Source organism: Delphinus delphis, chromosome 12 (genome assembly GCF_949987515.2).
Source record: "Delphinus delphis chromosome 12, mDelDel1.2, whole genome shotgun sequence".
NCBI classification, from domain to species: domain Eukaryota; kingdom Metazoa; phylum Chordata; class Mammalia; order Artiodactyla; family Delphinidae; genus Delphinus; species Delphinus delphis.
In genome coordinates, this window is record NC_082694.2 from 69339876 (window position 1) to 69365274 (window position 25399).

Below are 25399 nucleotides of genomic sequence, written 5' to 3' on the forward strand. Positions count from 1 at the left end.
TTTTTGTGGTCCCAAAATCGTGTGCTGTGGAGGGAGGGAAGGGGTGGCAGGTCCCTGCTTTGTCCTGTCTCAAGGTGATGCTCTGCTGTGTCTCAGAACAGTGTGGCTGGCGTTCCAAGGAGTTATAATTGTCACATGGAATCAGGAGCTGAGAAAGGGGACTAGCACATTTCTCACTGTGTTCCCCATCTCCAGGTCATGTGCTGGGCGTGAAGGTCAAGGCCTCAGACCCGAGGAGAAACAGTGAGTGGAGGAGATTTAGGGACAAAACAAACCTCAGTTTGGCCCAAGGGCCCCCCACTGTAACAAATCCGGGACTGGGAGTCAGACAGACTACGGGAAATAGGAGAAAAGGCAGGGGCAGAGCAGGGCCGTGGGGGCCCAGCCTGAGGCAGCCTGCAACAGAGAAGAGAGAGGAGTCAGGGTTGTGAAAACTCCGCCCTTCTTCTGGTCTTTCAGCCAGGGGCTGGGAGGTGAGAGAGGCAAGGTGGGTGAGGATAGGCAGGTTGAGCACTGCACAGTGGTCTGACAGGAATGGTCTGACCAGCCTGCTCCTTAGGCCTAACTAGAAGTTGTTCTCTTGTCTGTTGGAGTGAAGACGGACAGCATGATGGGGAAAAAAGTCAGGGACTAGGTTCTTAATGAAGGTACATTTAGTCTTTCGGGGGTCAAAGGGAGAAGGGAAGGAAGAAAATGATCTTGAATGGCAGAGATGGGAATAAGGGGATAGAAGTGAGAGGTGGGGTGAAGCGTTGCACCCTGGTGCTCACCGTGGTATGGAGCAGGGTCCCGGCTCTGGCTCACTGCTCTCCCTGCTCCGGGGGGTAGGGGACGTGGGGCCCGAAGAGCCTCTCATCCCTCTGCGAGTCGGCGGTGAGCCCCGGCCCAACCTGGGCCTAGCCTGTGTGGACAGGGGGTAGGCTATGAGGCTGGATTCTTCCATGAACTTTTTGCTTCTAGGTTTCCTTCTAGTATCCACACGTATGAGTGTAGTATGGGTGTCAACACGGGTACTGGGACCTTGAGTTCCTGGGCACTGTTCCTAGCTGAGAAGGTAGGGCAGGATAATAGCTAGAAAACTCTTGGGTTCAGTCTATGACTATACATTCCAAGCTTAACTAGGGGAGTCAGAAGGGTCCAGCATTTAACCTTCATGTTTATACCACGGTCAAGATCTGGCTGAGTAGAGAAGCACGGTGTGGAAAGATGTTGGAGGATTAGTGGGTCTGCCTCAGAGCCTTCATTGCCTCAGCCCCTGCCAGAGCAGCTTAAGCTTCACCTGTTCAGTCAGCTTCTGCCTACACCTAACTTCAGTCAGCCTAGCATGGGGATCTGGAGTGAATCGGAGTTGGTGGCACAGCTGTTCCTAGGAGCAGCAACCAGATGTGTTACCTGGGGAATCCGGGACCCCTCCTGGCGGGAACTCTCCTCGGGCAGGTCTGGGCAGAAAGAGAGGAGAAGCTAAGGCAGGGGCAGGCAAAGCCAAAGCTAGCAGGCTGAGGTTAGGGTATGTCTGGCAGGGATACTGGGATTGGAAGCAAGCAAGAGACCTGGCTGAAGGGGACGGGGGTGCAGCACCGGACAGACAGGCACTCAGGCATCAGAGCAGCTCTCTGCTGTGGTTGTGGGGAGAGGGTGTAAAGCAGTGCTGGGCATTTTCCCTCCCACTACCCAGGTGAACAGCGCCTTGCTGGGCTCTGCAAGAGTCGCTATGCTGGGGACTGGGGAAGACCCAAAAATGTTACCTGTAGTCGGGTCCTGATACAGGGGATCCGAGGTCCAGCCCCCAGCAGGCCTTTCCCAATCACCATGACAGCCTCTGGTTTGTCCCCTGAGGGTAGGAATGAGCAGCTACTCCCTAGGGAACAAAAGAAACTGATATCAGGATGGGGCCACGGAGAAGAGGTAACTTCCTTTAGATCAGAGTTTCTCAGTATTGGCAATATTGACATTTTGGGCTGGATAATTCTTTGTTGTGGGCGGCTGCCTTGTGTATTTCAGGATGTTTAGCAGCATCTCTGGCCTCTGCTCAGCAGATGCCATTTCTTCCCCTGCCTCCTCCCCACTGTAACAACCAAACATCTCCAGAAAAATGTCCGCTGCCTGGCAAAATCGCCGCTGGTTCAGAAGCACGTCACGCTCTAGTCTGGTCCGAGGGGTAGAACAGTAACTTGAGCTTGAATCAGAACCCACTCAACTGAACTACTATGAATTTATAGACCTTAGAGTTATCCCAGTCATATGTGCAAGCATTTAAGGATCAAGTCGTCAGTACCCAAGACTGGTGGATTCAGGGTTACCCGTCGAAGAGAGTTAACAGGTTGGGAGTAGTGGGCTCTGAGGGAGGTAGGAGATGTTAGGCTGAAGTTTTAGAAATCATCCCCATCCAGTGCTTTACACGGCTGGGTCTATAACTTAAAAGGAGAGCAGACGGTCTAGGCTCTTTGTGGATGATATGGTCACACAACATTTGCGGTGGTGACAGGTGAAAGGCCTATGCTTTTTTCATTCTTCAGTTTTGTCTAAGTTGCCCAGCTCCTGGAGTCAGGGAGCTTGAATAAATAGCAGGTAGGAAAAGTCCTCAGGTTCCTCAACTGTAAAAATAAGGATTAAATGAGATAATGTGCTTAGAGCAGTGCCTGCCACATAGTAAACGCTCAGTAAGTGGTAACTGTTATTTTATTACACAAAGATGTTCACTAAACTCCAGCCTCCTGTACAAGGGCATTGATGTTAGGGATTTAGGATAATCCAGGAGGATAACTGGTGCCCCTGGTCTGGAGTGGCCTGTATTACATCAAGTCAGGAATGAGGTCCAGGTCACATGGCAGCAGAGCTGGAGGGATTTCTTCAAGCCTAGTCAGGAGTCTGGCCTATGCCCTGGGAGGTAGGGAAGGAAGGAGGTTGGCCAACCCAGATTTCAGGGGCGGTGGGTACAGACCTGATGTGCCGAGTGAGTTGGGCAGTAGGCAGGAGCCCATGTGTAAAGAGGCTGTGTTAGAACTAACAGGAGTTGGGGACGGGGCCGGGCTGCTTGAAGTAGGGTGATGGGTCAGTGGCTGCTGCCGCCGTCTCCTGTCCTGGCTTCGGGGCTCTGAGTGGAAGGGACACAAGCAGATAAAAGGGCAAATAAGTGAGGCATTGTCACTCCCCTGCCCCATTGGCCTTCCCTTGTCAGCAGATGCCTGTTTTCAAGCTTGTCATCACACCAGCATCCCTCTTCTGAAGTAAGTCTAAGATGGGTAGAAAGAACTAATAATTTATTCCAGCTCTCCAGTTTTCATCCAGCCCTCATCCTACTTCACCTCTCTGGAGCTAACCAGCCTACTCACCCACCAGTTCATTCTTCTGGCAAAGAAGTTATTGAGCTTGGCTTTCCTAGGTTCTCCTCTTCCCCCCTAACCGCCCCTTTTCAACTACTTGTCCTGCCCCTAAATGTCAGTGTCCCCCACCATTTTAGCCTTGGTTCTCTCCTGCTCTATGTACTCAAAACTCCCAAGTCTCCCTCTTGCCCTTTTTTTCCTGAACTGCAGTTCTGATTGTCTACTGATCGTTCCTACCTGGCAGTCTCTCATGACCCAAACAAAACTCATTTTCTCCCCTCCTTCCTTTTGTTCTCCCTATCTTGGTGAAAAATCTGCTAGAAACCTTGTTTCCTCTTGCGACTCCTCCCTCACATTTAGATTTGTGTTTAACCCAAATCTGGACAATTCTCCCTCTGCCTTCACTGGAATTCCTCCTTTATTCACCCTTGCCATTGCCAGCATCCAGATACAGGTCTTTATCTCTCATCCAGGCTTTTGAAAAAAATTCCCCACTGGCCTCCCCAGCTTGAGTCTCTTCCCTTTTACAATCCATCCTTCACACAGATGCCAGAAATTATTCTTCTAAAATACAGACCTGATCAAGTCATTTTGGCTCAGGCAAGGGAGAGATACTGAAGGTCTTTTAAAGGATAAAGTCTAAACTTTTTAACGTGGCATTCAGAGCCCCGCCCACTGTGGGTCCAGTCTACACATCCTTAGTAGGATGCTGACTTGATCCTTCACACCCTCTGCTATAGCCTCTAGGGCTACTAACTATGTGGTTCCTCTGCAAAGTCTGTTTCCTCTTCTAGTGAAACTTTGGACATCTTATATGTCCGATCTCAAATGTCACCTCTATGAATCCTCGCTGACCATTAACAGTAGGATTAATTCTTCTCTTTCATTGTCCTTTGTTCACTTGGCTAGTAATTTTTTATGGTTTCTGTCTCCTTAACTAAATATTAGTACATGTAAAGTACTTAATACTGCCTGGCACATGGTAAGTGCTCAATAAATGTTAGCTAATATTCTAATTGGAACTTGAGTCTCTTGAGGGTAGAGACCTTGTCTTTTCTAATACTGTACATCCCAGTGCCTGTAAAGTACTGCCTGGAAAACCAGAGACCTTAATAAACATGTTGTTTACCTGGATAGCAGACACCCACTGTAGACCGTAAGCTGGCTCAACAATCCCTGTCTAAGGGCATATGGTTATACTCTGTGGGGCAGCTCTCTTGGTCCCTTCTTTGTAGCTAGAGCCTCACTGCTACGGATTCTGAAAGGTGGGGTCCCAGTGGGGTAGATGGTGAGGTAGGGAGATTCTCAGGCTTGGCAGGTCCTTCCTTATCACAGGGGGACAGCAGGTACCAAATGCTCTCAAACGGAATGAGCTGTTAACCTTTGTGGAGCTGAATTCGATGGTAGTTCCAGATGCCAGTTGACTTCTAACAAAGCAACATGTGTTACATGTGAAAAGGCCCTAAAGTAGGAAGCAGGTGACAGTAACTTTACCTTGTCTAGCTACACTAGCAGTGACAAGGCTACTTCTGGAAGGTCCCAAACCAAATTTAAAAAAACTGATACTCGTATGAATAAGGACGAGAAGAAAGGGAGAGATCTCAGGATGGAAGCTACTCTAGCTTTGAGGAGTTTGCCAAGATGCTGGGTACCAATTAGAGTCTAAGACCACAGACAGGAGTCAAAAACAACCAGACCTAGTGAGAGTTGGCACAGTGATGCCAACAAAACAACCGAAGTCAGACTCATGGCCACAGTCACATAACTCGAAACATTACCCACCACCAATGACTTAGAGACACTGTAGAGCCTAGACCTGGGTAATTCTTTGATTAAAACAGGGATGTCAAGATGATGTCAAGTGATTGATAGTGCACAGTAGGCAGAAATAACGAACTTTAATGACAGAGGGGGAAATAGCAGGAAATAGATGATCTGAGAAATATCTATACACAGAAGGATGTTGAAACCATGTTAAGGGATGAAGCCTCACCCCACCCCAAGGAAGGATAAGAGAGCAGGCTAGAAATTGAGTGAAGGCCTCTGGGACATTTGTAGGTTCTAGTAAGGAACTGAGTGGCACTTAAGAAGATACAAAGCGAGGGAGGGAGACGCAAGAGGGAAGAGATATGGGAACATGTATATGTATAACTGATTCACTTTATTATAAAGCAGAAACTAACACACCATTGTAAAGCAATTATACTCCAATAAAGATGTAAAAAAAAAAAAGATACAAAGCAAAACAGGCAAATGATATAAAAAATGCCAATGTGAAATGTAAGGATCAAAGGAAAGATATTAAGGATACAACTCAGGAATCGTGCCCCTAAAGAGAGTTTCAGGGTAGGAGACAGGTTCTAGTTTAGGAGAGAGGCCTGATCTGGAAAGTACAAGGCATTTAAAGGTAACACGTCATCACTTAGAAGACTGTCTTAAGGTTCGGGGGCTGCCTGTGAATTTGGCAGCGTGAGCACACAGCCCAGTTTCTCATGTTTTGGCTTCTGGGCCCCGGTATCATCCAGGCCTACCCAGTCTCCATTGTGACAAGAATTAAAGGGAGGAGCCCCAACTCTCTTCTTTCTTGGCTCGAAGCTAGAGAAACAGTGCCTTAAGGCTGAATGCAAGTGATAATGTGAACAGCTCTACATCTAGAGCTTGTGAGATGGTGTTTTATGAGAATCAGCCCCTAGGTTCCATTTGGGAGGCCGGACAGTCCTGGGGCAGAGGCCAGAGGCATAGAGCCAGACCCACCTTACCAGTGTATGCGTCAGAGTGGATGTTCTAAGGGCTCGCAACTTTGAGGGGCAGTTGAGTAACCTGTGCCTAGGTCATGCATCATCCCTCCAAAACATCTTTAGAACTGTCCCTACAGGTAGCACCCCAGATCTCACTGGATCCCTAGGATGAACGCAGACCTGATTTATGCCCTGTGAGGGGTGGACAGGCGAGACAAGCCTTCATTCAGCTTCAACTTCCTGCCTTTTATTTGTTCAACAAATATTTGCAGATCATTTAATAAGTGCCAGGCATGGTGCTAGGTGCTAAGGGAATAAATAGATGTGTTAGGAGATATTTCCTGCCATCAAATAAGTTTTATTACTCTGCTATTTAACACAAAACTTTCGCTTGCAGGGGAAAAAGTAAAAGTGATGATGGTGCTGGAGGCACTCTTCCTATGTCCTTTGACTCACTTTTCAAGGGAGCCTCCACTCACCATTGGCCTTTAGCTGCTCTATCAGAAGCTGCTGGTCAGCTGAGACAAGGCATCACAGAGGCCAGGAGAGAATTCTGGTAACCTCAGCTTTAAGTGCCAGAGCTGGGGCGGACTAGAGTGGCCATGGTGGGCTGATGGCTGAAGGCTCCCCGCTTTACACTTAAGTCCCTTGTCTTTTACACCAGTATCCCGCCCGGTAGGGTGGAGGGCTAGGGAATAAGTTTAAGCTATTGAGTGAGACTTGCTTGAATCCAGGGCCAGGACTAGTATGAAGCGAGTGAGGCGCCTAGAGTGCATAGTTTAAGGAGGCCCTTGCCTGACCCTGAGAGCGAGTGCCTTCTTAAATCATGTGTCCTAGGCACCTCACTGGCTTCCCTCTAGTTCGAGCCCTGTTTTCATCAATACATAGGCAACAGAAGGAGGAGCCCGTTTACTATCCACCCCCTCCTCAGCAGGTCCTCCTCCGAGCTGTCTGCATCTGCTCGTGCACCAGGAAATCGCACACTTTAGCTGTTACGTTAGCTGTTCCCCAGTGAGCTCTCCCTCCTGCTCCTCGGTGGCAGCTGTGGACAGTGCCCTCTGCGCTCTGAGCCCCGTGGTCAGGGATGTGACCATGGGTCTGGGAAGGCAGTTCTCGGGACCTATTTTGCAGCAGGGGGAGAACGAGGTAAGGAAGATCCTGGCACTATGGTCAGGGGCGCTGGGAGGCAAGGCTTACTCAGGCTCTTCCAGCCTCCTGCCCCAGCAACATTCCTGCTCACCCCAAGTTGGCTACTTTTTGGCTTCTAAAATGTCATCCCCCAGCCTCCGAGGACAGACCCTGCCAGACTAGTTCCCTGATTCTAGCCTAAGCTTCTGGCTGGGCTACCTAGATCTTTTCTGAAATTTTCTGGGTAGCCCAATCTCATGTTCTGTTCTGGCCAATAAAGGATAGTCAGTTAAACGTACGGTTAAATGTGATAAAATTTTTATACATTAGTGGGAATTTTCTTATAAATAAGTTGGTAAGTCAGAAAAAAAAAACCTTGTCAACGCAATCCCCGTTTTGGGATTTGGAAAGTATATTTATAGCTGCTTTTATAGTTATAGAGATATGAGGGTCGTGTTCTTCCTATCTCGGAAAACAAAGTATGCCCAGATGTGGCAAAGGCCCAGGGGCCAGATGTGTGGAACCAGGAAATGTCACAAAGCTACAGCATAGGATAAATCACACAAACAAAATGAAGAAGTTTTTCTAAGGGTTAGTTGAAGATGCCGTGTCCACATACCACAGCTGCATCACAAGTCCCTAGCCCAGGCCAGGGCCAGTCTCCCATCCTGGAGTCTTACAGGGACTTGAGATGAAGTGGTAAAACTGTAGCACCAGCAGATGCTCAGGAGAAAAGGAGTCAAGATTCCTAGACCTGATCTTTCAGCTCCTTACAGTATTCCTGTTTGGTGGTATTAGGAACCTTCTTGACCCCCTGACCTTAGAGACATAGTTTCTTAGTTCTTACAAATATTTATGCAAGTCCCTAGGGTGTCTTGGTACTCAGACCAGCTCTCTTTCTGCTTTTAAGTTCATTTACCTGGGGGAACATGGCTTCTCACTTGGTTTCACCTGTACGTGGATGACTCTTAGATCCAACCCTGATGTCACCTTTTCTACAGTTTGGCCCTTTTTATGCCTGTGGGTCATCTCCATATAGCTAGCCCATGACATCCAAGCATGTCTAAAATAGATAAACTCAGCACTTGGCTTCCAACAATGTCTTACTGTCATCATGACATTTTCCTTTAGCTTGTAGCCATGAAGCTCTCTTAGTTTGTCTCTCTTCCACCACCACTGAATCCTGCCACTTCTATTTCTAGTATGTACATTCATAGACCCTGGTATAGGCACTAGTTATCTCATGTATAAACTACTGCAAGGATCCCACCTCCCCATCCCTGCTTGATTTATATATAAACAGTTCACAGATGGCTCTCTTAAATCTTTTGTTCCCGTCATTCTCAGAAACACAGTCGTTGCCATATGTCTTGTTAACTCATAATCTTTGTTTTCAAGACATTCCGGCTTCTTCCTCCCACCTGCCTTCCTGATTCCCACGGGCAGGGCTTGGCCCTTCGAACCAGCTAGCGCGCCTGCCTGTGGCCCTCTCTACGAGGCAGCTCTGGTCCTGGCTATCACTGTTATCTCTGGAATGTTTTTGTTAAAACCATACACCACCACCCGTTCTTCAAAACCATTTCTCAACTGATCATTCTTTGGGTGATTACTCTTGTGTTTATCTACCACAGTGGCTCCCCATGTTCCCTGTATGTTTATAATGAGTGTGTGCTTTTATGTTGTGTTTACTGCCCTGTGTCCCCCATAAAGTTTCAAGTCAGTCAACCAGGAATTACTTTGTACTGACTATGCCTATTTTCTATTAGTTATTTGGGGGAAGTAACAAATAAACAGAATACATGTCTCTCACTCAAGGAGCTTAATACAACACTCTGCATTTGGTGGGGGGGGAGCAGGGAAGATGTTAATAAAATATTGACTAAAAACTGCCTAGAATCCTCCAGTGGGGACCTAGAAAAGGCTCTTTGCTATTTCCCTTTTGTAATCAGGGAAGGAGAATTTATGGTGCCAATACTCCTTCTATGAGTTAAAAGGAAAAGAAATTAAAAGAAGAAGAAATGTCCAGATTTAAGGTGGGAAACTCAAGTAGACTGGAGCACGAAAGGACTAAATTTGAGTAACTGCCACTTCATAGCTGCGCAACCTTGGACGAGTTACCCTTAAACACCCTCAGTCTCCTCATCAGGAAAGTGGAAATACCACCTATCCCACAGAGTCTTTGTGAGGATTAAATGAAATAAATATGCGATACTGTTTTTTTGTTGTTCACTGTTTAATGCTATTTAAATATAAGGCATTATTATTGCTTTAATACTCTCCTTCTATCAAACAGTGTGCAAAAGTGTCCTTTCCCAATGAAGACAGACTCTAAGAGTGGGGCTTGGAACATAAGCAGAGGTAACTATGGAGCTTCTCAGGGGTAGAACATCTTACTGGTCAAAGCTGGTAAGGCCCGCTGCGCTCTCTCCTGTGGCTGCTCTAACTAGTAGTCAGATTTCCACAGCCACTGACCCCAGTGCATGTTTCTGCTCTGCACCGAAAACTCTGTTGCAAGCTGAGTAGCAGGGAAGTGCTAACGAGGACGAGTGCAGCTTGAAGACCAGCAAAGCTTAGTTCTAGCGTTTAAGCCTCCATACTCTGGCAAGATTGCTGTAGCCCAGAAGCCACATACAATGTTGATTTTTGATTTAGTGTTTTCCAGAAGTGGCCCGGCAACTGTCTCCCTACTACAGTCCAGGTCACTCCCGAGGAACGGCTCTGGATTCCCTTCCTCTTCTTCCCTGAAGGCCCACCTGTTTTGGGGCTACACTGTGACCCAGAATCTCTTATCTTGTATCAAGCAGGGTCTCCTTGGCCAAACCCAGGGGCACAGCTGAGCACTTGTGACCACTGCTGGAAGGGGCTAGACTGTTGCTTTGTAAGCCTAGAACAGGAGCTGTCTGTAGTTGTTCCATTTTTCTTTGGAAGAGCTGGCATCCTTCTGATAACACTTTCTGAACAGGCTCTGAAGCTAGGAACAATTTCAGCCCATAGAGACCCTGGAGAGGATTCTCCGTCTTTGTATGGTGCTGCGATTTGGATTGTGAGGACATCTCCTTATGTTGCTCCCAACAAGACCGACCCTGTCCTTGACGTGGAGGCTCCATGTCTCAGTGTGACCCTGCTCTAGCCAGTGTTTCTTCCTTGGAAACTTTCCTGCCTCCCAGCAGTTGCTGAGACCCAGATACCGCGGACTCCCGCCTATGCCATATACGGTACCGTCTGGAGCTCGTGCCGCAGGGAACACCAAGGTCGCAGAAGAGGCTGTAGATTCTGCTATATACTAATTTTATTGATTCACCCCTTGGTCCCAGGCCAAGTGTGTATCTTCAAGCTCTCACTTCCCCCAGCAATGCCCCAAACAAGTGAACACCTGTTGCAGGGGCTCCCAGACTAGCTTACCTCTGACGGGGCCCAGCACCCGGTGGCTGACCTTTTGGGTGCTGGAGCCCAGGCCTGGCAGCCCTGCAGGCCGGCTGCCATGAAAAGGAAAGCTGAGGGAGTTCTTCATCTGTGGAGAATTTTGTTGACTGCTGCTGCTACCACCAGCACTTGTGCCAGTGCTAAAACTTCGCGTGCAGCTCAAGGTATTTTCAGAGCAGGAAACAGGCAGCCCACTGCAAAGAAGCAGACGCCAGTTAACCCTGGGCCAGGGAGGTTGTTGCAAGTCTTTCCCCATGGTCTGATGCTCAGTAAAGCATCACCTCTGGAATGAAAAGGCACAGGGAGGGATTTACGTCCATGGATAAGGTACCTAACCTGGGGCATCTCAGGATGCCTGGGAGCCCCTGTTCACACATAACGCGCTCCTGCAGACAATACACTAAGAGCCATAAGGGCTGTCCCTGGGCAGCTTTAACTCCCAGCGAATTCCCCTTTAATGCCTTGGTGCTGCCCTTGGACCCCTCAGTCATTCACAACCACTGGAAGCTGAGCTTTGCCCCCACCCGCACCCTAACTGTATTTGATTTGTGCAGGGCTCTGGAGCAGGGAATCCCCTAGCCTGCTTTTCAGATATCTGGGAAGTATGCAGCTCCAGGTAAAAGGGAAGAGGATCCCATTCTCCAAAAAATACACTGATATTACTAATTTAAGTTTACCCTGGAAATATTCACCATGTGGCCCTTCTGGAAGTTGGGAATCACACAAGTTCCTTGGAACTCCTCGCTCTAGAGCCCTGTTCCACTTTCACAGCTTTTCTCCCTTCCACCCTGCTGGCCTTACTTGTTACTTTTGGGTGGAGTTCGAGAGCCTCTCTTCTTGTTGACACCCGTGTTCACAGTAGTGCTCAGGCCTCGACTGCTGCGCACGTGTTTTAGCATCCAGGCCCGGAGGTTCGTGAGGCTGTTATGCTCTGACAGCACAATTCGGGGCCATGGATTGCATTCTGCCATGTCCAGAGCTGCAATGGCCATAGCTCGTCCCACCTGTGGGGAGAGTCTGGTTTGGCTCAGTGTCTTGGTCTTCCAACCTAGGGTGCTGTGTTGGTTTGGGGTGCACAGCACAGTGGAAGGGAAGGAGAGGCCGGCCTCACGTTTGCTCAATGAGTATCCCAACTTTTGTGCTCAGGCTGTTTATCCCAAGTGGATTTAGAGCTATTCCCTAAACTGCTGCCCATCTGGGGCCCTCATCCATTACGAGCAGGGGCAGGTGGGCTTTCTGGCTGGCACCAGGCAGGAGTTCTCCCAGCAGGAGAAGGCACTGGGATCTCTTCTATAACCCACAGCTCTTTCTACACCTCTTGTGTGCCCTAGGACACCAGGATCGTCAGGTACCTCTGCAGAGGGGGTACTTTTAGGTCAGTAGTGAACAAATGCAATAGAAGGAGGAAGACAAGCTCAGGGGTTCTCTATGGCGGGGCTGGGGGGAGGTCAGAATAGTGCGCACTCATCCTCTCAGTACTCTTACAGTCAGAGGCCTGCGCCTGTTAACCGAGGAAGCCAACCACAGTGGTTGAGAGATGAGGCAGCGATAGTGGTGCGCCTGTCCTCAGAGGACCTTAGAGTCAGGTAGCAAGAGTGAGGGCCTTTCCAGACTTTGCGGTTTCCCTTTTCCCCACTCATCCCCTGCATGCATACCTGCTCAAACTGTTCCACAGTGTATCTGGAGGGGAAGGCCGGCAGGGGAGGGGGGCTGGCACGTCCGTTGTCATGGCAGGCGGCAGGGATACTGTTTACTGAGCGTCCAGTGTTGTAGTTGCATTCAAGTGTGTAGCTAAGACACAGAGACATTTATCAGACAGAATCTGGACAGAACCACAGGGGGACAGCCTAGGCGGTCTATGAGACAATCATTTGGGAAAAAATATACACAAATAGAAAGTGCTAATCCCGAGCAACTAGAAATTGACCTTGGCGCTTTATTATGTACCTAAGAAGGTCCCCAAAAGGGACCTTTAGTGTCCCAGACTAAAGACAAGAACACTAGTTGTGAATCTGTCCTTGGAGAAGACTTCGGCTACCCCTGCCCCTTGAGCGCCCTCGACTGGGTACTGTCTTCTTTGGGAAGCTACTTCATCAACTGTATCTCAATTTCCACCCAACCTGTGGATTATCCCTGAGGCTTTGTAGATTGCAACCCGGCCGCTTCCCTCTTTAGACTGGCCATCTCTGCGGTCTCGGGCATACATGTTCTTCTCTGAGAAATTGCAGCCCTGGAAGTCAAAGTGGGCTGAGTTCAAGGAGATGAGCTTTGGATACAGCATATTTTCCACCTGTTTGGGCGAGGAAAAAGGCAACTCAGAAGGAGAGACAGAGCAAGAAGGGATTCGGACAAGGAAGAGATGCCAAGCATGCGGCCACGTGCCTTAAACACAGCAGACACCTTCCGAACCATCGGCAGTACTCAGTGTTGATAAATTCTCACTGAATGTTTGACAATATTTCTAGGTGTTGGAAAGGTACGATTCTACCTCTTTTTAAGCCTTTCTTCTCTCCAATAATGCGAAATTCTCCTCCTCCCCTGGTTTCCCAAACCCTAGAAAAGACTAGGATGCCGACGGCTTGACCCTCATTCAGAGGTCATGACGTAACGACTGAGACGTGAGGGGCCCAGTGCTGCCCCTTCTTGGCTCTCTGGAGCTCGCTCAGGATAGTGTACCTCTTGCAGCCCCAGGCTTTCCTGCCAGAAGGCCCCCTTCCCTCCATTTGTGGCCTGACCTTTATTTCCTAACCTGCAACACGTCCCACACTCACATGACCACCTGTGGATTCCTACCTGGGTGTTCTCGTCACTAAAGCTGTTTCCATACATGAAGCAGCCCCTTTTAGAAGCATGTCCATGCAGGTCCACGTAGTAAGCAACACCACTCTCTTTGGGGGGGATGGTGTCGGGGTCTGGATGCTCAGCCTCAGTGGACTGCTGTGGCATAATCCACACGCTGTGGTGCTTCGGCTCTGCTGGCTCGGTCTGTGTCCAGGCCTCAGGGCTCCCCCCGTCAGGTGAGTGCCCAAGGCGAGCTTCATTTCGGAGATTGTTGGCTTTCTCAAGGTCAGAAAGGGGAGCATCAGGAGGGAGATGGGGACTGCGCTGGTGCTCAGAGGGACTCTGGGAGTTCAGACGGGAGTGCACGTGGTGGTAGAGAAGCACAGCTTTAGCCCCGTAGACGGCTGGGTGCAGGACTGCATCAGGCTTCAGGTACTGACGGTTCAGATTCACTCCACGCGAGTCTGTGCTGTAGAGAAACAAGGACCAAAGCAGGGTCTAGAGGGCTGGGCCAGCGAAGGAGACACTAGAGTAGATGAAAAGGAGACTTGACTTGTGACACGAGAGGCTGAGAGTGCGTTAGGAAAGAAAGAACTGAGGCAGGCCCCCTCTGTGGCCAGCTGTCAGCCCTCCCACAGAACCCTAAAAGACAGCTCCCTCGGCTCAGCTGGACCTGGGCATTCCGGCTCTTCTCCTAGAGAGTGCCACTAGATGGGACACTCCTTCTCAGGTCACTGGATGATCACATGAACCTGCCCTTGTTAGGGTGCCAGAGGACTGGGAACACAGACGTTACATGAGAGTCTTCCACTGAGATGCAGGGCGTGAGGGGACTGGGAACAATCCAGGCGGGCTGGGGACGCTGCTTACCGGTAGTGGCCCCGGAGTACGCCATCGGGGTTTAACATGGGAATCAGCTTAAAGACAAAGAGGCGACGTAGGGTTTGGGCCCGAGGATCGTCAGGTCGAAGGATGAAGTCCAGAAAGCCATTGAAGACAAAGCTAGATGGAGTCTCCCCAGGGTGTACCCTGCTGCTTAGGAAGAATATCTGAGGTGGAGAGGAGAGCAGTTATTAGGTCAGTTGCTCTATATTCCGCGGTCATCATGTGGGGATAGTGGTGGGATGAGGTGGAAGCAGCCACTGGACTTCCAGCTGGCTGAGTCTGCAAATGAAGTAGGAGCCGTCACACTTGCCTCGGAATGCAGGCTGAGGCCGTGTCCACGGGGCTGCGGAATAACATGGCCTTAAGCTACCAGCAGTGCCTGGAGCTGGGCAAAGGCCAAGGTACTACCTTTATGCTATTTCTACTCACCCTCTTGCCTGTGAAACGGAATGGTCGGGGTGTGCTGGCATCAGGAAATAGCTGCTCTAGGCGGGGCTCTCGATCTTCTCGAAGCCCATGGCAGGAACTGATCGTTAGCAGATCTACACGCAGTCCATCCAGAGAGTAGCAAAGGGTCTCCCGGTGGTAATAGATGGTATCTAGGGGGCTGTAGAGGTACAGGTCGTTAAGCCAGGAGAAGTCCCTGCAGTCCTACCAACAGGTGGGCCTTGTCACGAGCCCAGGATTTGTGGGATCTGGTACTTCACCCTAGCCTTTGGGGCCTTACAGTCCCTCACAGTTTTAAATGAGGCTGAGGATTTGGGTGGGTCTGCGTTGCCAGAATGCAGGGAACAGGACAGGATGAACTTACTGTTTTTTTCCCCGGTTTATGGTGCCCTAGGATAGACTACTTTGCATAGACACAGAGAGTTGGCCTCTGCTGGGGCAGGAGAACAAGTGTGTGCTGAGCGATGGCAGCGCTGGCGCAACTCTGGGAAACTGAGGGGAGCTAGGATGCTAAGAGGCTTGAAGTAGGCAGGTGGACAAGTGGAGTGGAGCGGTGGTAATGCCAAGATCAAGGTCACACAGAAACATCTGTCAAAGGTACCCCAAATCCCACATTCTGTACAGAGAAAAGAACAGATGAGGTTTTGTTTCAGGGCTCTTAGGGCAAGTTCCAGGAGTAGCAGAGGTGCTGTGTGGTCCAGGACTGCATGACAGGAGTAAGAATGCGGCTGGCACCTGCTATGGGTAGGGTGGTTCTCCAGAAAGCGCTGGTCCAGCTGGTTTAGCAAATCCTGGCAGTCACTGTAGGAGAAGGGGTAGCAGAAGGCGAAGAAGGTGGTGGCCCCACGGCTTTCCACGAAACGGTGAACAAAGGATAACACAAACTGCGTCTCTGTCATCTGAGGAGCAGAGGAGGAAGAGAGAGGGGCAACATGCCATCGGCGTCAGAACTAAGATCCTACTGGGGTCACCAGGAACTGACCTCACACCCTCATCACTTTTACCAACGTCCCTCCCTCTGAAACTCCACGTGACAGCCAGATCCTTCTAGGCTTCCCGAGGCAGGGGCTTATCTTGGACTCCAGCTGGCGCCAGAGGGACGCTGGTACCAAAACCTGGTGTCCCGCCTGCCTAGCACGCTGTATCGAAGGGACTCCTCTTTCCTTTTCCTCATCTGCTTTAGCACCCAAGTCCGTCTATCCTCCTCATGGGGAACTTACCTCAAAGGTGGGCCGGTCTCGAATGCGTTCCCAGCGTGGCCGGGTGGGCAGTGTGCGCACAAAGGGGGCCATGCCCTGGGAATACAGCTTGCTTTGCTTGTTCATGTTCATGACGTTGATCTTGATGAGTTTCCCTGGAGTTCCTCCCCGGACACTGAAGTAGAACCATGACCTGAGGGCCAGAGTAGGAGAGACAGGTCATTCTACATGGGAGGGTTGGAGAGGAGCTATGTGGGAGAGCTGGAGCAAGCCAAACTGGGAAAGGGCTACTTGGTAGGGAGAGAGGGAGGGAGGGAGAGGAAGGGGGAGTGGGAGGGGAAGGGTAGTGTGCTGGCACGAACTCTCAGTCAAAGGGCTAACTGAAGCACGGGTGCGGGGTCAGCCTCTCTTCCTTCTTCCACCCTCCATTACTCTCCTCTTACCTGTTCCCATTCTCGAATTCTGTTTCAGCACAGTCTGGTCGGGTCCACACGTTGAACTCATAGTCAGGGGAAGAGGCAATGCTGCTGGTGGAGGCCGAGGCACCACCCACTACTCCTTCCCCATCACTAGACACAGATTCCACCTTCTCCACGTGGGCTAGGTTCCCTGAATCAAAGCGAGAACTGAACAGCAATCCCCCACAGCGCAGCTCCATGGTGGGGCTGGGAAAGCATCCTCCTGCCCCACTCAGGCCCTGAGAACTGGGGAAAAATGGTGGGGTAGGGAGGAGAGGGAAGAAAAATGAAAACATGTTCTTTGAGTATCTCTGGGTGAATGAGAGCTGCTCTTAGGGAGTGCCCTAAGAAACAAGAGTCTCTCTCCGCCTTAAAAAAAAAGGGTAGAAGTGGGGTTCCAGCAAAGGCCAAGAATAAGCAGTATTCTGTCCCCACACTAAGGGTTATAACTGACCTCAAAGGACCCAATTTTACCACAGCTTGGCGATTCCAAAATGAAATACTCAGTGGCTTAAGTATGCTGAGAAACACTAGACTCTAAGTTTCTTTGCAGCCCAAAGATTACAGAAGCTAGAGAGGTCAGATTGCCCAAACCTAGCCAAGACACACCCACCACCACATGTGGCCATCTTGAGAGATGGGCCATTCTGGATCTCTGGTTCCCAGACTGGCTCCCTACTCTGGAGAAGAGCAGAGTGGAGAGAACCAAGTTTCTAACTTTGGATGGGCAGCTTCCTCTCTCCACTCCTCTGTCCTCACAAGTACTGACCAGGCAGTTTTCTGTTGCTCCCCTGAGCCCTGGAAGGGCTGGTTCTTACTTTTTTGTTATTACCCCATACCTATCAGGGAGGAAAACTAGACGTGTGGCCTTTGCCAAGCCAAAGGAAACTGGTCAGAAGCCACCTGCTCACCTGGAGACTACAGCTCAAACCCAGTTAGGGTACGGGTCTATTCCACCCCCTCACCCCCAGTCCTGTAAGCAGTGAAGCCCCTGAAAAAGCTACCCTGGTAGTTATGGGTTAGTAATGGGTGTTCTGAGCATCCCTAAAAAACAAGTGGCCGATAGAGACCTACTTGGGGACAGGGGGATGGCTTCTCGACCCACAACTCTGAAGGACCCTCACACAAGGACCGAGACTGTCCCGGCCGGAGTGGGGTTTGTTGGCTTGGGACGGTTCTGGGCGGACTCACACTCGCGGGAGGGTAGGAAGGCAGGGCGTAGCGGGTAACAGGCGAGGCCACAGGAGCGGGGGTGCGGCCGGGGGCACCCCGGGCGAGGGGCGGGGCGGGGTGGGATTCCAGGGGGGCTCCGGGCCGCGGGGGGCTGAAAAGGGGGCGGGGCCGGGGCCCGCACTCCACGCAGAGCCCCTCACCTCTCTCCGGGCCGGTGATCCCGCTCCCTCTCCCGCTAGCGAGGCGCCACCTGGGCCCCGGCACCCGGGCCCTCCACCCAGGGCCCAAACAAAACCCGAGCGCCGTGGTGCCGGGACCCCGCTCTGCCGGGAAACAAGAAGTCTCACGCCTATTGGCCGCGGGGACAGCTGGCTACCCGCCCAGTAAGGCTCGCTGCCATTGGCCAGCACGCCGGGGTTCCCTCGCACATTTAGCGGGTACCTGAGCCCGTACTATTTGGGGGCTCGACCTGCGGGCCCGGCGGGAGGGTTCCACCCGCGTCTTCTCAGAAGACGGTTAACGGCCTGCCCACCGGGAGGAGGAAAAGACGAAGTGACCAAGAAGGACACTGGAAAAGACTCACCTGCAAAATAAAAAGACGGTGTGTGACGCTAACAATTGCCTACGGTACTGCTCTGTGTATTACAAAACACCCACCAGGCTTCAGCCACTCTCTTGCGGTTCGGGGATCCTCCAGTGCCCGGGCCAAAAACCGAGTGGAGGATGCGGGCATCGATCCCGCTACCTCTCGCATGCTAAGCGAGCGCTCTACCATTTGAGCTAATCCCCCGGCCGTTGTGGGCTTCTTTCTTTTTGCCTTACAGGTTGTTCCGGGGTGTCCCCTGACCAGTGAACCGACCGCAATTCAGAACATTCATTTAGCTTAGCACTCAAGTGCAGCGGGACCAGGGGCAAGATTTTTAAAAGCAGACATATAATAATTACACATAAGCAATAATAAGCCTCATTTAAAAGCACAGGTTAACATTCCTTTGCATGTAACCCCCAAGAGGGCGTACCCATACCCTATTTACTGCATATATGTTTCACGGAACATCTGCAGTGCGTACGCAACTCACAGCCGGCTTCTAGGTAAGCTTTTCTCCTCTGAATGAGTGGAAGCTAAAAAGATCACACGAAGTCCTTCGAGCCGGAATCGAACCAGCGACCTAAGGATTGCCGTAGCTCGCTCCACTACAGTCCTCCGCTCTACCAACTCAGCTATCGAAGGCCCCGCCGTTGTAAGAAGCTGCCGTCGTTCCTCTAATACTTACCAAGACCTCACTCCAGGGTCTCAGTAATTTTAGGGTGGTCTGGCCCCCACCCTCTAAAGGAACTCCCCGGGGCCGAGCTCCTCCAGGGTGCACAGAACAGAGGAACCCGGAGACAGAAATGCGAGCAAAGGGCGCTGCCAAAGGACCCGCTTTCCAACCCTGGACGAAGGAAACACGGGCAATACAGTTTCCCTTCCGTTTCCTTGCTTTTTACAAAACGATACCGCCCCCCCCGCCCCCACCAGCTGTGGTTTCTTACAGGACTGCGGACACTTCGAGACCTGGCCCACAACCCTGACTTATGGGCCGCATTTCTCCAGCCGGGCGGGTACGCACACGTGCTCTACAATCGCCCGGCGCCCGCTGGGTTTGCAAAGCCGACCGCTTACGTTCGCTATTTCCGCTCCTCGTTTCTCTCCGGTTTCTCCAAGGGCGTCAGTAAAATCCTACTGCTCTCCTGATGTGAAGGACATTCATTCAGTCAATTAACCCATGTTTGTCAGGATCTCTTCCTCCTAAGAGCAAGAAAGATACAAACCACCGAGCTGCTGGAGGCGAGCCTGGCGACGCTGGAGCGGGCCACGCGGGATGCCCGGGATTAGTGATTGCGGACGGGGCCCTGAGCCGGGCGGGGAGTCGGGCCGCTAGCATTCACCCGGCTCCCGCCCCTGCCCGCCTCACACCTGCATCTCTCCTTCCAGGGGCCTGGCATGCCAGCCCACAATCCTTTGCCCACTAAAAGCTCCCGGGATTTTAAAACAAAGAAACAAACCTAAAACCCAACTCGTGTGTGAAGATTTGCTTCGCGGTGTGGCGGGGTGGGTGTGCGGGGAGACCTGGTCTCCATTGCCAGCTCTGCAACCGCCTGTGTTACCCCGAGTCACAATCGCCCGGGCAAATCCAGGTCGGGCGATGGTTTTAAGCCCCTTGCGGCTCCAACATTTTTGGGGTTCGCTCAGTCTGTTTTAAATCCGAAGTTTCTGTTGTCACTGAACGCAACACGGGGTTCACGCCTGTGCCCATCCACAAAGCAGGAGGTTAACATCTTCCCATTGATGTATTGGTTTAACTTCATTCTGCTGCTGCAAATGCTATCATTATGTCCTAGAACGTTAGTTTGGGGTAGTTTTCTTGGAACGGTGATTAGCGCTCTCACTGTCTTTCTTGTGGGGGGGGGGGGCTGGAAAGCAGAATATAATTACGTTGCTTGGGGTTTTTGTTTTGTTTTTGAGCGAAATTCACATAACATACAGCTAACTATTTTAAAGTATGAACAATTCAGTGGCATTTAGTACGTTCACAATGTTGTGCAAACCTCTCTCTAGTCTAAAATCTTCTTTTTTTAAAAATCACCTTGGAAGAACACCCTGTACCCTTAAAGTAATCACTCCCATCCATACTTCACCCAGCCCCTGGCAACGACTAATACGCTTTCGGTCTCTACGGATTTACCTATTCTGGAGATTGCATACAAAAGAAATCGTAAAATATGTGACTTTTTGTGTTAATTTCTTTCACTTATCATAATGTTTTGAGAGTCATTGAAATTGTAGCATGTATCTGTACTTGTCCCTTTTTATGGCTAAATAATATTCTATTCCTTTGTTGATTCTTCTGTTGATGGACCTTAGGGCTATTTCCACCTTTTGGTGTTTTTTTTTTTAAAAATAGATCTTCATTGGAGTATAATTGCTTCACAATACTGTGTTAGTTTCTGTTGCACAACAAAGCGAATCAGCCATATGCATATACATGTCCCCATATCCCCTCCCTTTTGAGCCTCCCTCCCGTCCTCCCTATCCCACCCCTATAGGTCATCGCAAAGCACGGAGCTGATTTCCCTGTGCTATGCTGCTGCTTCCCACTAAGCTATTTTACATTCGGTAGTGTATATATGTCGATGCTACTCTCACTTCGTCCCAGCTTCCCCCTCCCACCCCATGTCCTCAAGTCCATTTTCTATGTCTATGTCTTTATTCCTGCCCTGCAACTAGGTTCATCAGGACCTTTTTTTTTTTTTTTTTTAGATTCCATATATATGTGTTAGCATACGGTATTTGTTTTTCTCTTTGAGACTTACTTCACTCTGTATGACAAACTCTAGGTCCATTTATCTCACTACAAATAACTCAGTTTCGTTTCTTTTTATGGCTGAGTAATATGCCATTGTATATATGTACCACATCTTCTTTATCCATTCATCTGTCGATGGACATTTAGGTTGGTTCTATGTCCTGGCTATTGTAAACAGTGCTGCAATGAACATTGTGGTACACGTCTCTTTTTGAATTATGGTTTTTTCAGGGTATATTCCCAGTAGTGGGATTGCTCGGTCAAATGGTAGTTCTATTTTTAGTTTTTTAAGGAACCTCCATACTGTTTTCCATAGTGATTGTATCAATTTATATTCCCACCAACAGTGTAGAAGCGCTCCCTTTTCACCACACCCTTTCCAGCATTTATTGTTTCTAGCTGTTTTGATAATGGCCATTCTGACCGGTGTAAGGTGATATATCATTGTAGTTTCGATTTTCATTTTTCTAATAATTAGTGATGTTGAGCATCTTTTCATGTGCCTCTTGGCCATCTGTATGTCTTCCTTGGTGAAATGTCTATTTAGGTCTTCTGCCCATTTTTTAACTGGATTGTTTGTTTTTTTGATATTGGCTCCATGAGCTGTTTGTATACTTTGGAGATTAATCCTTTGTCTGTTGTTTCATTTGCAAATATTTTCTCCCAATCTAAGAGTTGTCTTTTTGTCTTGTTTATGGTTTCCTTTGCTGTACAAAAGCTTTTAAGTTTAAATAAGTACCATTTGTTTATTTTTGTTTTTATTTCTCTTACTCTAGGAGGTGGGTCAAAAAAGATCTTGCGGTGTTTTATGCCAAAGAGTGTTTTTCCTTCGTTTTCCTCTAAGAGTTTTATAGCGTCTGGTCTTACATTTAAGTCTTTAATCCATTTGGACTTTATTTTTTTGTATGGTGTTAGGTAGTGTTCTAATTTCATTCTTTTACATGTAGCTGTCCAGTTTTTCCAGCACCACTTATTGAAGAGGCTGCCTTTTCTCCATTGTATGTTCTTGCCTCCTTTGTTGTAAATTAGGTGCTCATGTGTGCGTGGGTTTATTTCTGGGCATTCTATGCTGTACCATTGATCTATATTTCTGTTTTTGTGCCGGTACCATACTGTCTTGATTACTGTAGCTTTGTCATACAGTTTGAAGTCGAGGAGCCTGATTTCTCCAACTCCATTTCTCTTTCTCAAGATTGTTTTGGCTATTCGGGGTCTTTTGTGTTTCCATACGAATTGTAAAATTTTTTGTTCTAATCCTGTGAAGAATTCCATTAGTAGTTTGATAGGGATTGCATTGAATCTGTAGATTGCTTTGGGTAGTACAGTCATTTTCACAATATTGACTCTTCCAATCCAAGAACATGGTATTTTTCTCCATCTCTTTATGTCATCTTTGATTTCTTTCATCAGTGTTTTATAATTTTCTGAGTACAAGTCTTTCGCCTCCTTAGGCAGGTTTATTCCTAGGTATTTTATTCTTTTTGTTGCAATGGTAAATGGGAGTGTTTCCTTCATTTCTCTTTCTAATTTTTTGTTGTTGGTGTATAGGAATGCCAGAGATTTCTGTGCATTAATTCTGTATCCTTCAACCTTACCAGATTCATTGATTAGTTCTAGTAGTTTTCTGGTGGCATCTTTAGGATTTTCTATGTATAGTATCATGTCATTGGCAAACAGTAACAGTTTTACTTCTTCTTTTCCAATTTGTATTCCTTTTATTTCTTTTTCTTCTCTGATTGCCGTGCCTAGGACTTCCAAAACTATGTTGAATAAGAGTGGCGAGAGGGCTTCCCTGGTGACGCAGTGGTTGAGGGTCTGCCTGCCAATGCAGGAGACATGGGTTCATGCCCCGGTCCAGGAAGATCCCACATGCCGCAGAGCGGCTGGGCCCGTGAGCCATGGCCTCTGAGCCTGTGCATCCAGAGCCTGTGCTCTGCAATGGGAGAGGCCACAACAGTGAGAGGCCCATGTACGGCACAAAAAAAAAAAAAAAAAAAAAGTGGCGAGAGTGGACAGCCTTGTCTTGTTCCTGATCTTAGTGGAAATGCTTTCAGTTTTTCACCATTGAGTATGATGCTTGCTGTGGGTTTGCCATGTATAGCCTTTATTATGTTGAGGTGGGCTCTCTCTATGCCAATTTTCTGGAGAGTTTTTATCATAAATGAGTCTTGAATTTTGTAAAAAGCTTTTTCTGCATCTGTTGAGATGATCATATGGCTTTTATTCCTTATTTGTTAATGTGGTGTATCACATTGATTGATTTGCATATACTGAAGAATCCTTGCATCCCTGGGATAAATTCCACTTGATCATGCTTTATGATCCTTTTAATGTGCTGTTGGATTCTGTTTGCTAGTATTTCATTCAGGATTTTTGCATCTATGTTCATCAGTGATATTGGTCTATAATTTTCTTTTTTCTGTATTATCTTTGTCTGGTTTTGGTATCAGGGTGATGGTGGCCTCATAGAATGAGTTTGGGCATGTTCCTTCCTCTGCAATTTTTTGGAAGAGTTTGGCAAGGATTGGTGTTAGCTCTTCTCTAAATGTTAGATAGAATTTGCCTGTGAGCCGTCTGGTCCTGGACTTTTGTTTGTTGGAAGATTTTTAACTATGGTTTCAATTTCATTACTTGTGATAGGTCTGTTTGCATTTTCTAATTCTTCCTGGTTCAGTCATGGAAAATTGTACCTTTCCAAGAATTTGTCCATTTCTTCGTGGTTGTCCATTTTATTGGCATATAGTTGTTTGTAGTGGTCTCTTATAATCCTTTGTATTTCTGCAGTGTCAGTTGTGATTTCTCCTTTTTCATTTCTAATTTTACTGATTTGTGTCCTCTTCCTTTTTTCCTTGGTGAGTCTGACTAAGGATTTATCAATTTTGTTTATCTTCTCAAAGAACCAGCTTTTAGTTTTATTGATCTTTGCTATTGTTTTCTTGGTTTCTATTTCATTTATTTCTGCTCTGATCTTTATGATTTCTTTCCTTCTACTGACTTTGGGTTTTCTTTGTTCTTCTTTCTCTCCTTGTTTTCAGTGCAGGGTTTGATTGTTTATTTGAGATTTTTCTTGTTTCTTGAGGTGAGATTGTATTGCTATAGACTTCCCTCTTAGAACTTCTTTTGCTGCATCCCATAGGTTTTGGGTCGTCACGTTTTCATCATTTGTTTCTATGTATTTTTTAAATTTCTTCTTTGATTTCTTCAGTGATCTCTTCGTTATTTAGTAGCGCACTATTTAGCCTCCATGTATTTGTGTTTTTTACAGTTTTTTTTCCTGTAATTGATTTCCAATCTCATAGCATTATGGTCAGAAAAGATGCTTGATACAATTTCAATTTTCTTAAATTTTCCAGGGCTTGATTTGTGACCCAAGATGTGATCTATCCTGGAGAATGTTCCATGTGCACTTGAGAAGAAAGTGTATTCTGCCACTTTTGGGTGGAATGTTCTATAAATATCAGTTAGATCTATCTGTTCTATTATGTCATTTAAAGCTTGTGTTTTCTTATTTATTTTCATTTTGGATGACCTGTCCATTGGTGTAAGTGGGGTGTTAAAATCCCCTACTATTATTGTGTTACTGTCAATTTCTCCTTTCATGGTTGTTAGCATTTGCCTTATGTATTGAGGTGCTCCTATGTTGGGTGCATAAATATTTACAATTGTTATATCTTCTTCTTGGATTGTGTAGTGTCCCTCGTTATCTCTTGTAACAGTCTTTATTTTAAAGTCTATTTTATCTGATATGAGTATTGCTACTCCAGCTTTCTTTTGATTTCCATTTGCATGGAATATCCTTTACCATCCCTTCACTTTCAGTCTGTATGCGTCCCTAGGTCTGAAGTGGGTCTCTTGTAGACAGCAAATATATGGGTCTTGTTTTTGTATCCATTCAGCCAGTCTGTGTCTTTTGGTTGGAGCATTTAATCCATTTACATTCAAGGTTATTATTGATATGTATGTTCCTACTACCATTTTCTTAATTGTTTTGGGTTTGTTTTTGTGGGTCTTTCTCTTCTCTTGTGTTTCCCACTTAGAGAAATTTCTTTAGCATTTGTTGTAAAGCTAGTTTGGTGGTGCTGAGTTCTCTTAGATTTTGCTTGTCTGAAAAGCTTTTGACTTCTCCATCGAATCTGAATGAGATCCTTGTTGGGTAGAGTAATCTTAGTTGTGGGTTTTTCTCTTTCATCACTTTAAGTATATTCTGCCACTCCCCTCTAGCCTGCAGAATTTCTGCTGAAAAATCATCTGATAACCTTATGGGGATTCCTTTGTATGTTATTTTTTTGTTTTTCCCTTGCTGCTTTTAATATTTTTTCTTTGAATTTCATTTTTGTTAGTTTGATTAATATGTGTCTTGGTGTGTTTTTCCTAGGGTTTATCCTGTATGGGACTCTCTGTGCTTCCTGGACTTGGGTGACTATTTCCTTTCCCATGTTAGGGAAGTTTTCAACTATAATCTCTTCAAATATTTTCTCAGACCCTTTCTTTTTCTCT

The 25399-nt window shown here is 47.9% G+C and overlaps 1 protein-coding gene and 2 non-coding genes across 7 annotated transcripts; all 3 read right to left on the reverse strand.

The window, feature by feature from the left end:
• Nucleotides 1–7: 7 nt before the first annotated feature.
• On the reverse strand, nucleotides 8–17866 carry AGBL5 (AGBL carboxypeptidase 5). 5 transcript variants are annotated; one of them, XR_009521479.1, is made up of 16 exons: nucleotides 17756–17866; nucleotides 16368–16628; nucleotides 15946–16117; nucleotides 15461–15624; nucleotides 14708–14885; nucleotides 14264–14442; nucleotides 13406–13862; nucleotides 12733–12902; nucleotides 12268–12403; nucleotides 11414–11616; nucleotides 10592–10806; nucleotides 2942–3094; nucleotides 1746–1858; nucleotides 1393–1439; nucleotides 771–901; nucleotides 259–396 (listed from the first exon to the last, which is right to left on the reverse strand). XR_009521479.1 is itself a non-coding variant. In XM_060026954.1 (15 exons), the coding sequence occupies exons 2-15, from the start codon at nucleotides 16580–16582 to the stop codon at nucleotides 225–227; spliced, it is 2598 nt and encodes an 865-aa protein (XP_059882937.1). In that variant the 5' UTR covers nucleotides 16583–16628; nucleotides 17756–17866; the 3' UTR covers nucleotides 8–224. The 5 variants fall into 5 exon arrangements, 4 of the variants coding, with proteins under 4 accessions (XP_059882937.1, XP_059882936.1, XP_059882938.1 ...); XM_060026954.1 differs by lacking the exon at nucleotides 1393–1439 and having other exon boundaries at nucleotides 8–396; nucleotides 12733–12842; XM_060026953.1 differs by lacking the exon at nucleotides 1393–1439 and having other exon boundaries at nucleotides 8–396.
• Nucleotides 17867–18272: 406 nt separating this feature from the next.
• On the reverse strand, nucleotides 18273–18345 carry TRNAA-AGC (transfer RNA alanine (anticodon AGC)). Its single transcript has one exon. It is a non-coding gene; the product is annotated as a tRNA-Ala (tRNA).
• Nucleotides 18346–18696: 351 nt separating this feature from the next.
• Nucleotides 18697–18786, reverse strand: TRNAY-GUA (transfer RNA tyrosine (anticodon GUA)). Its single transcript is given in 2 exon segments — nucleotides 18697–18732; nucleotides 18750–18786. It is a non-coding gene; the product is annotated as a tRNA-Tyr (tRNA).
• Nucleotides 18787–25399: the final 6613 nt, after the last annotated feature.

What these genes read in the sequence shown, in the direction of transcription:
- AGBL5 (XM_060026953.1), bottom strand. Translation starts at nt 16,582, where the DNA reads ATGGAGCTGCGCTGTGGGGGATTGCTGTTCAGTTCTCGCTTTGATTCA. An exon ending in GCCTCAGGGATAATCCACAG is followed by an intron (nt 12,404 to 12,732) that starts GTTGGGTGGAAA and finishes TCTGTGTCTTAG; the next exon opens with CTACACACTTGAATGCAACT. An exon ending in ACTCCACCCAAAAGTAACAA is followed by an intron (nt 10,807 to 11,413) that starts GTAAGGCCAGCA and finishes GCTTCTTTGCAG; the next exon opens with TGGGCTGCCTGTTTCCTGCT.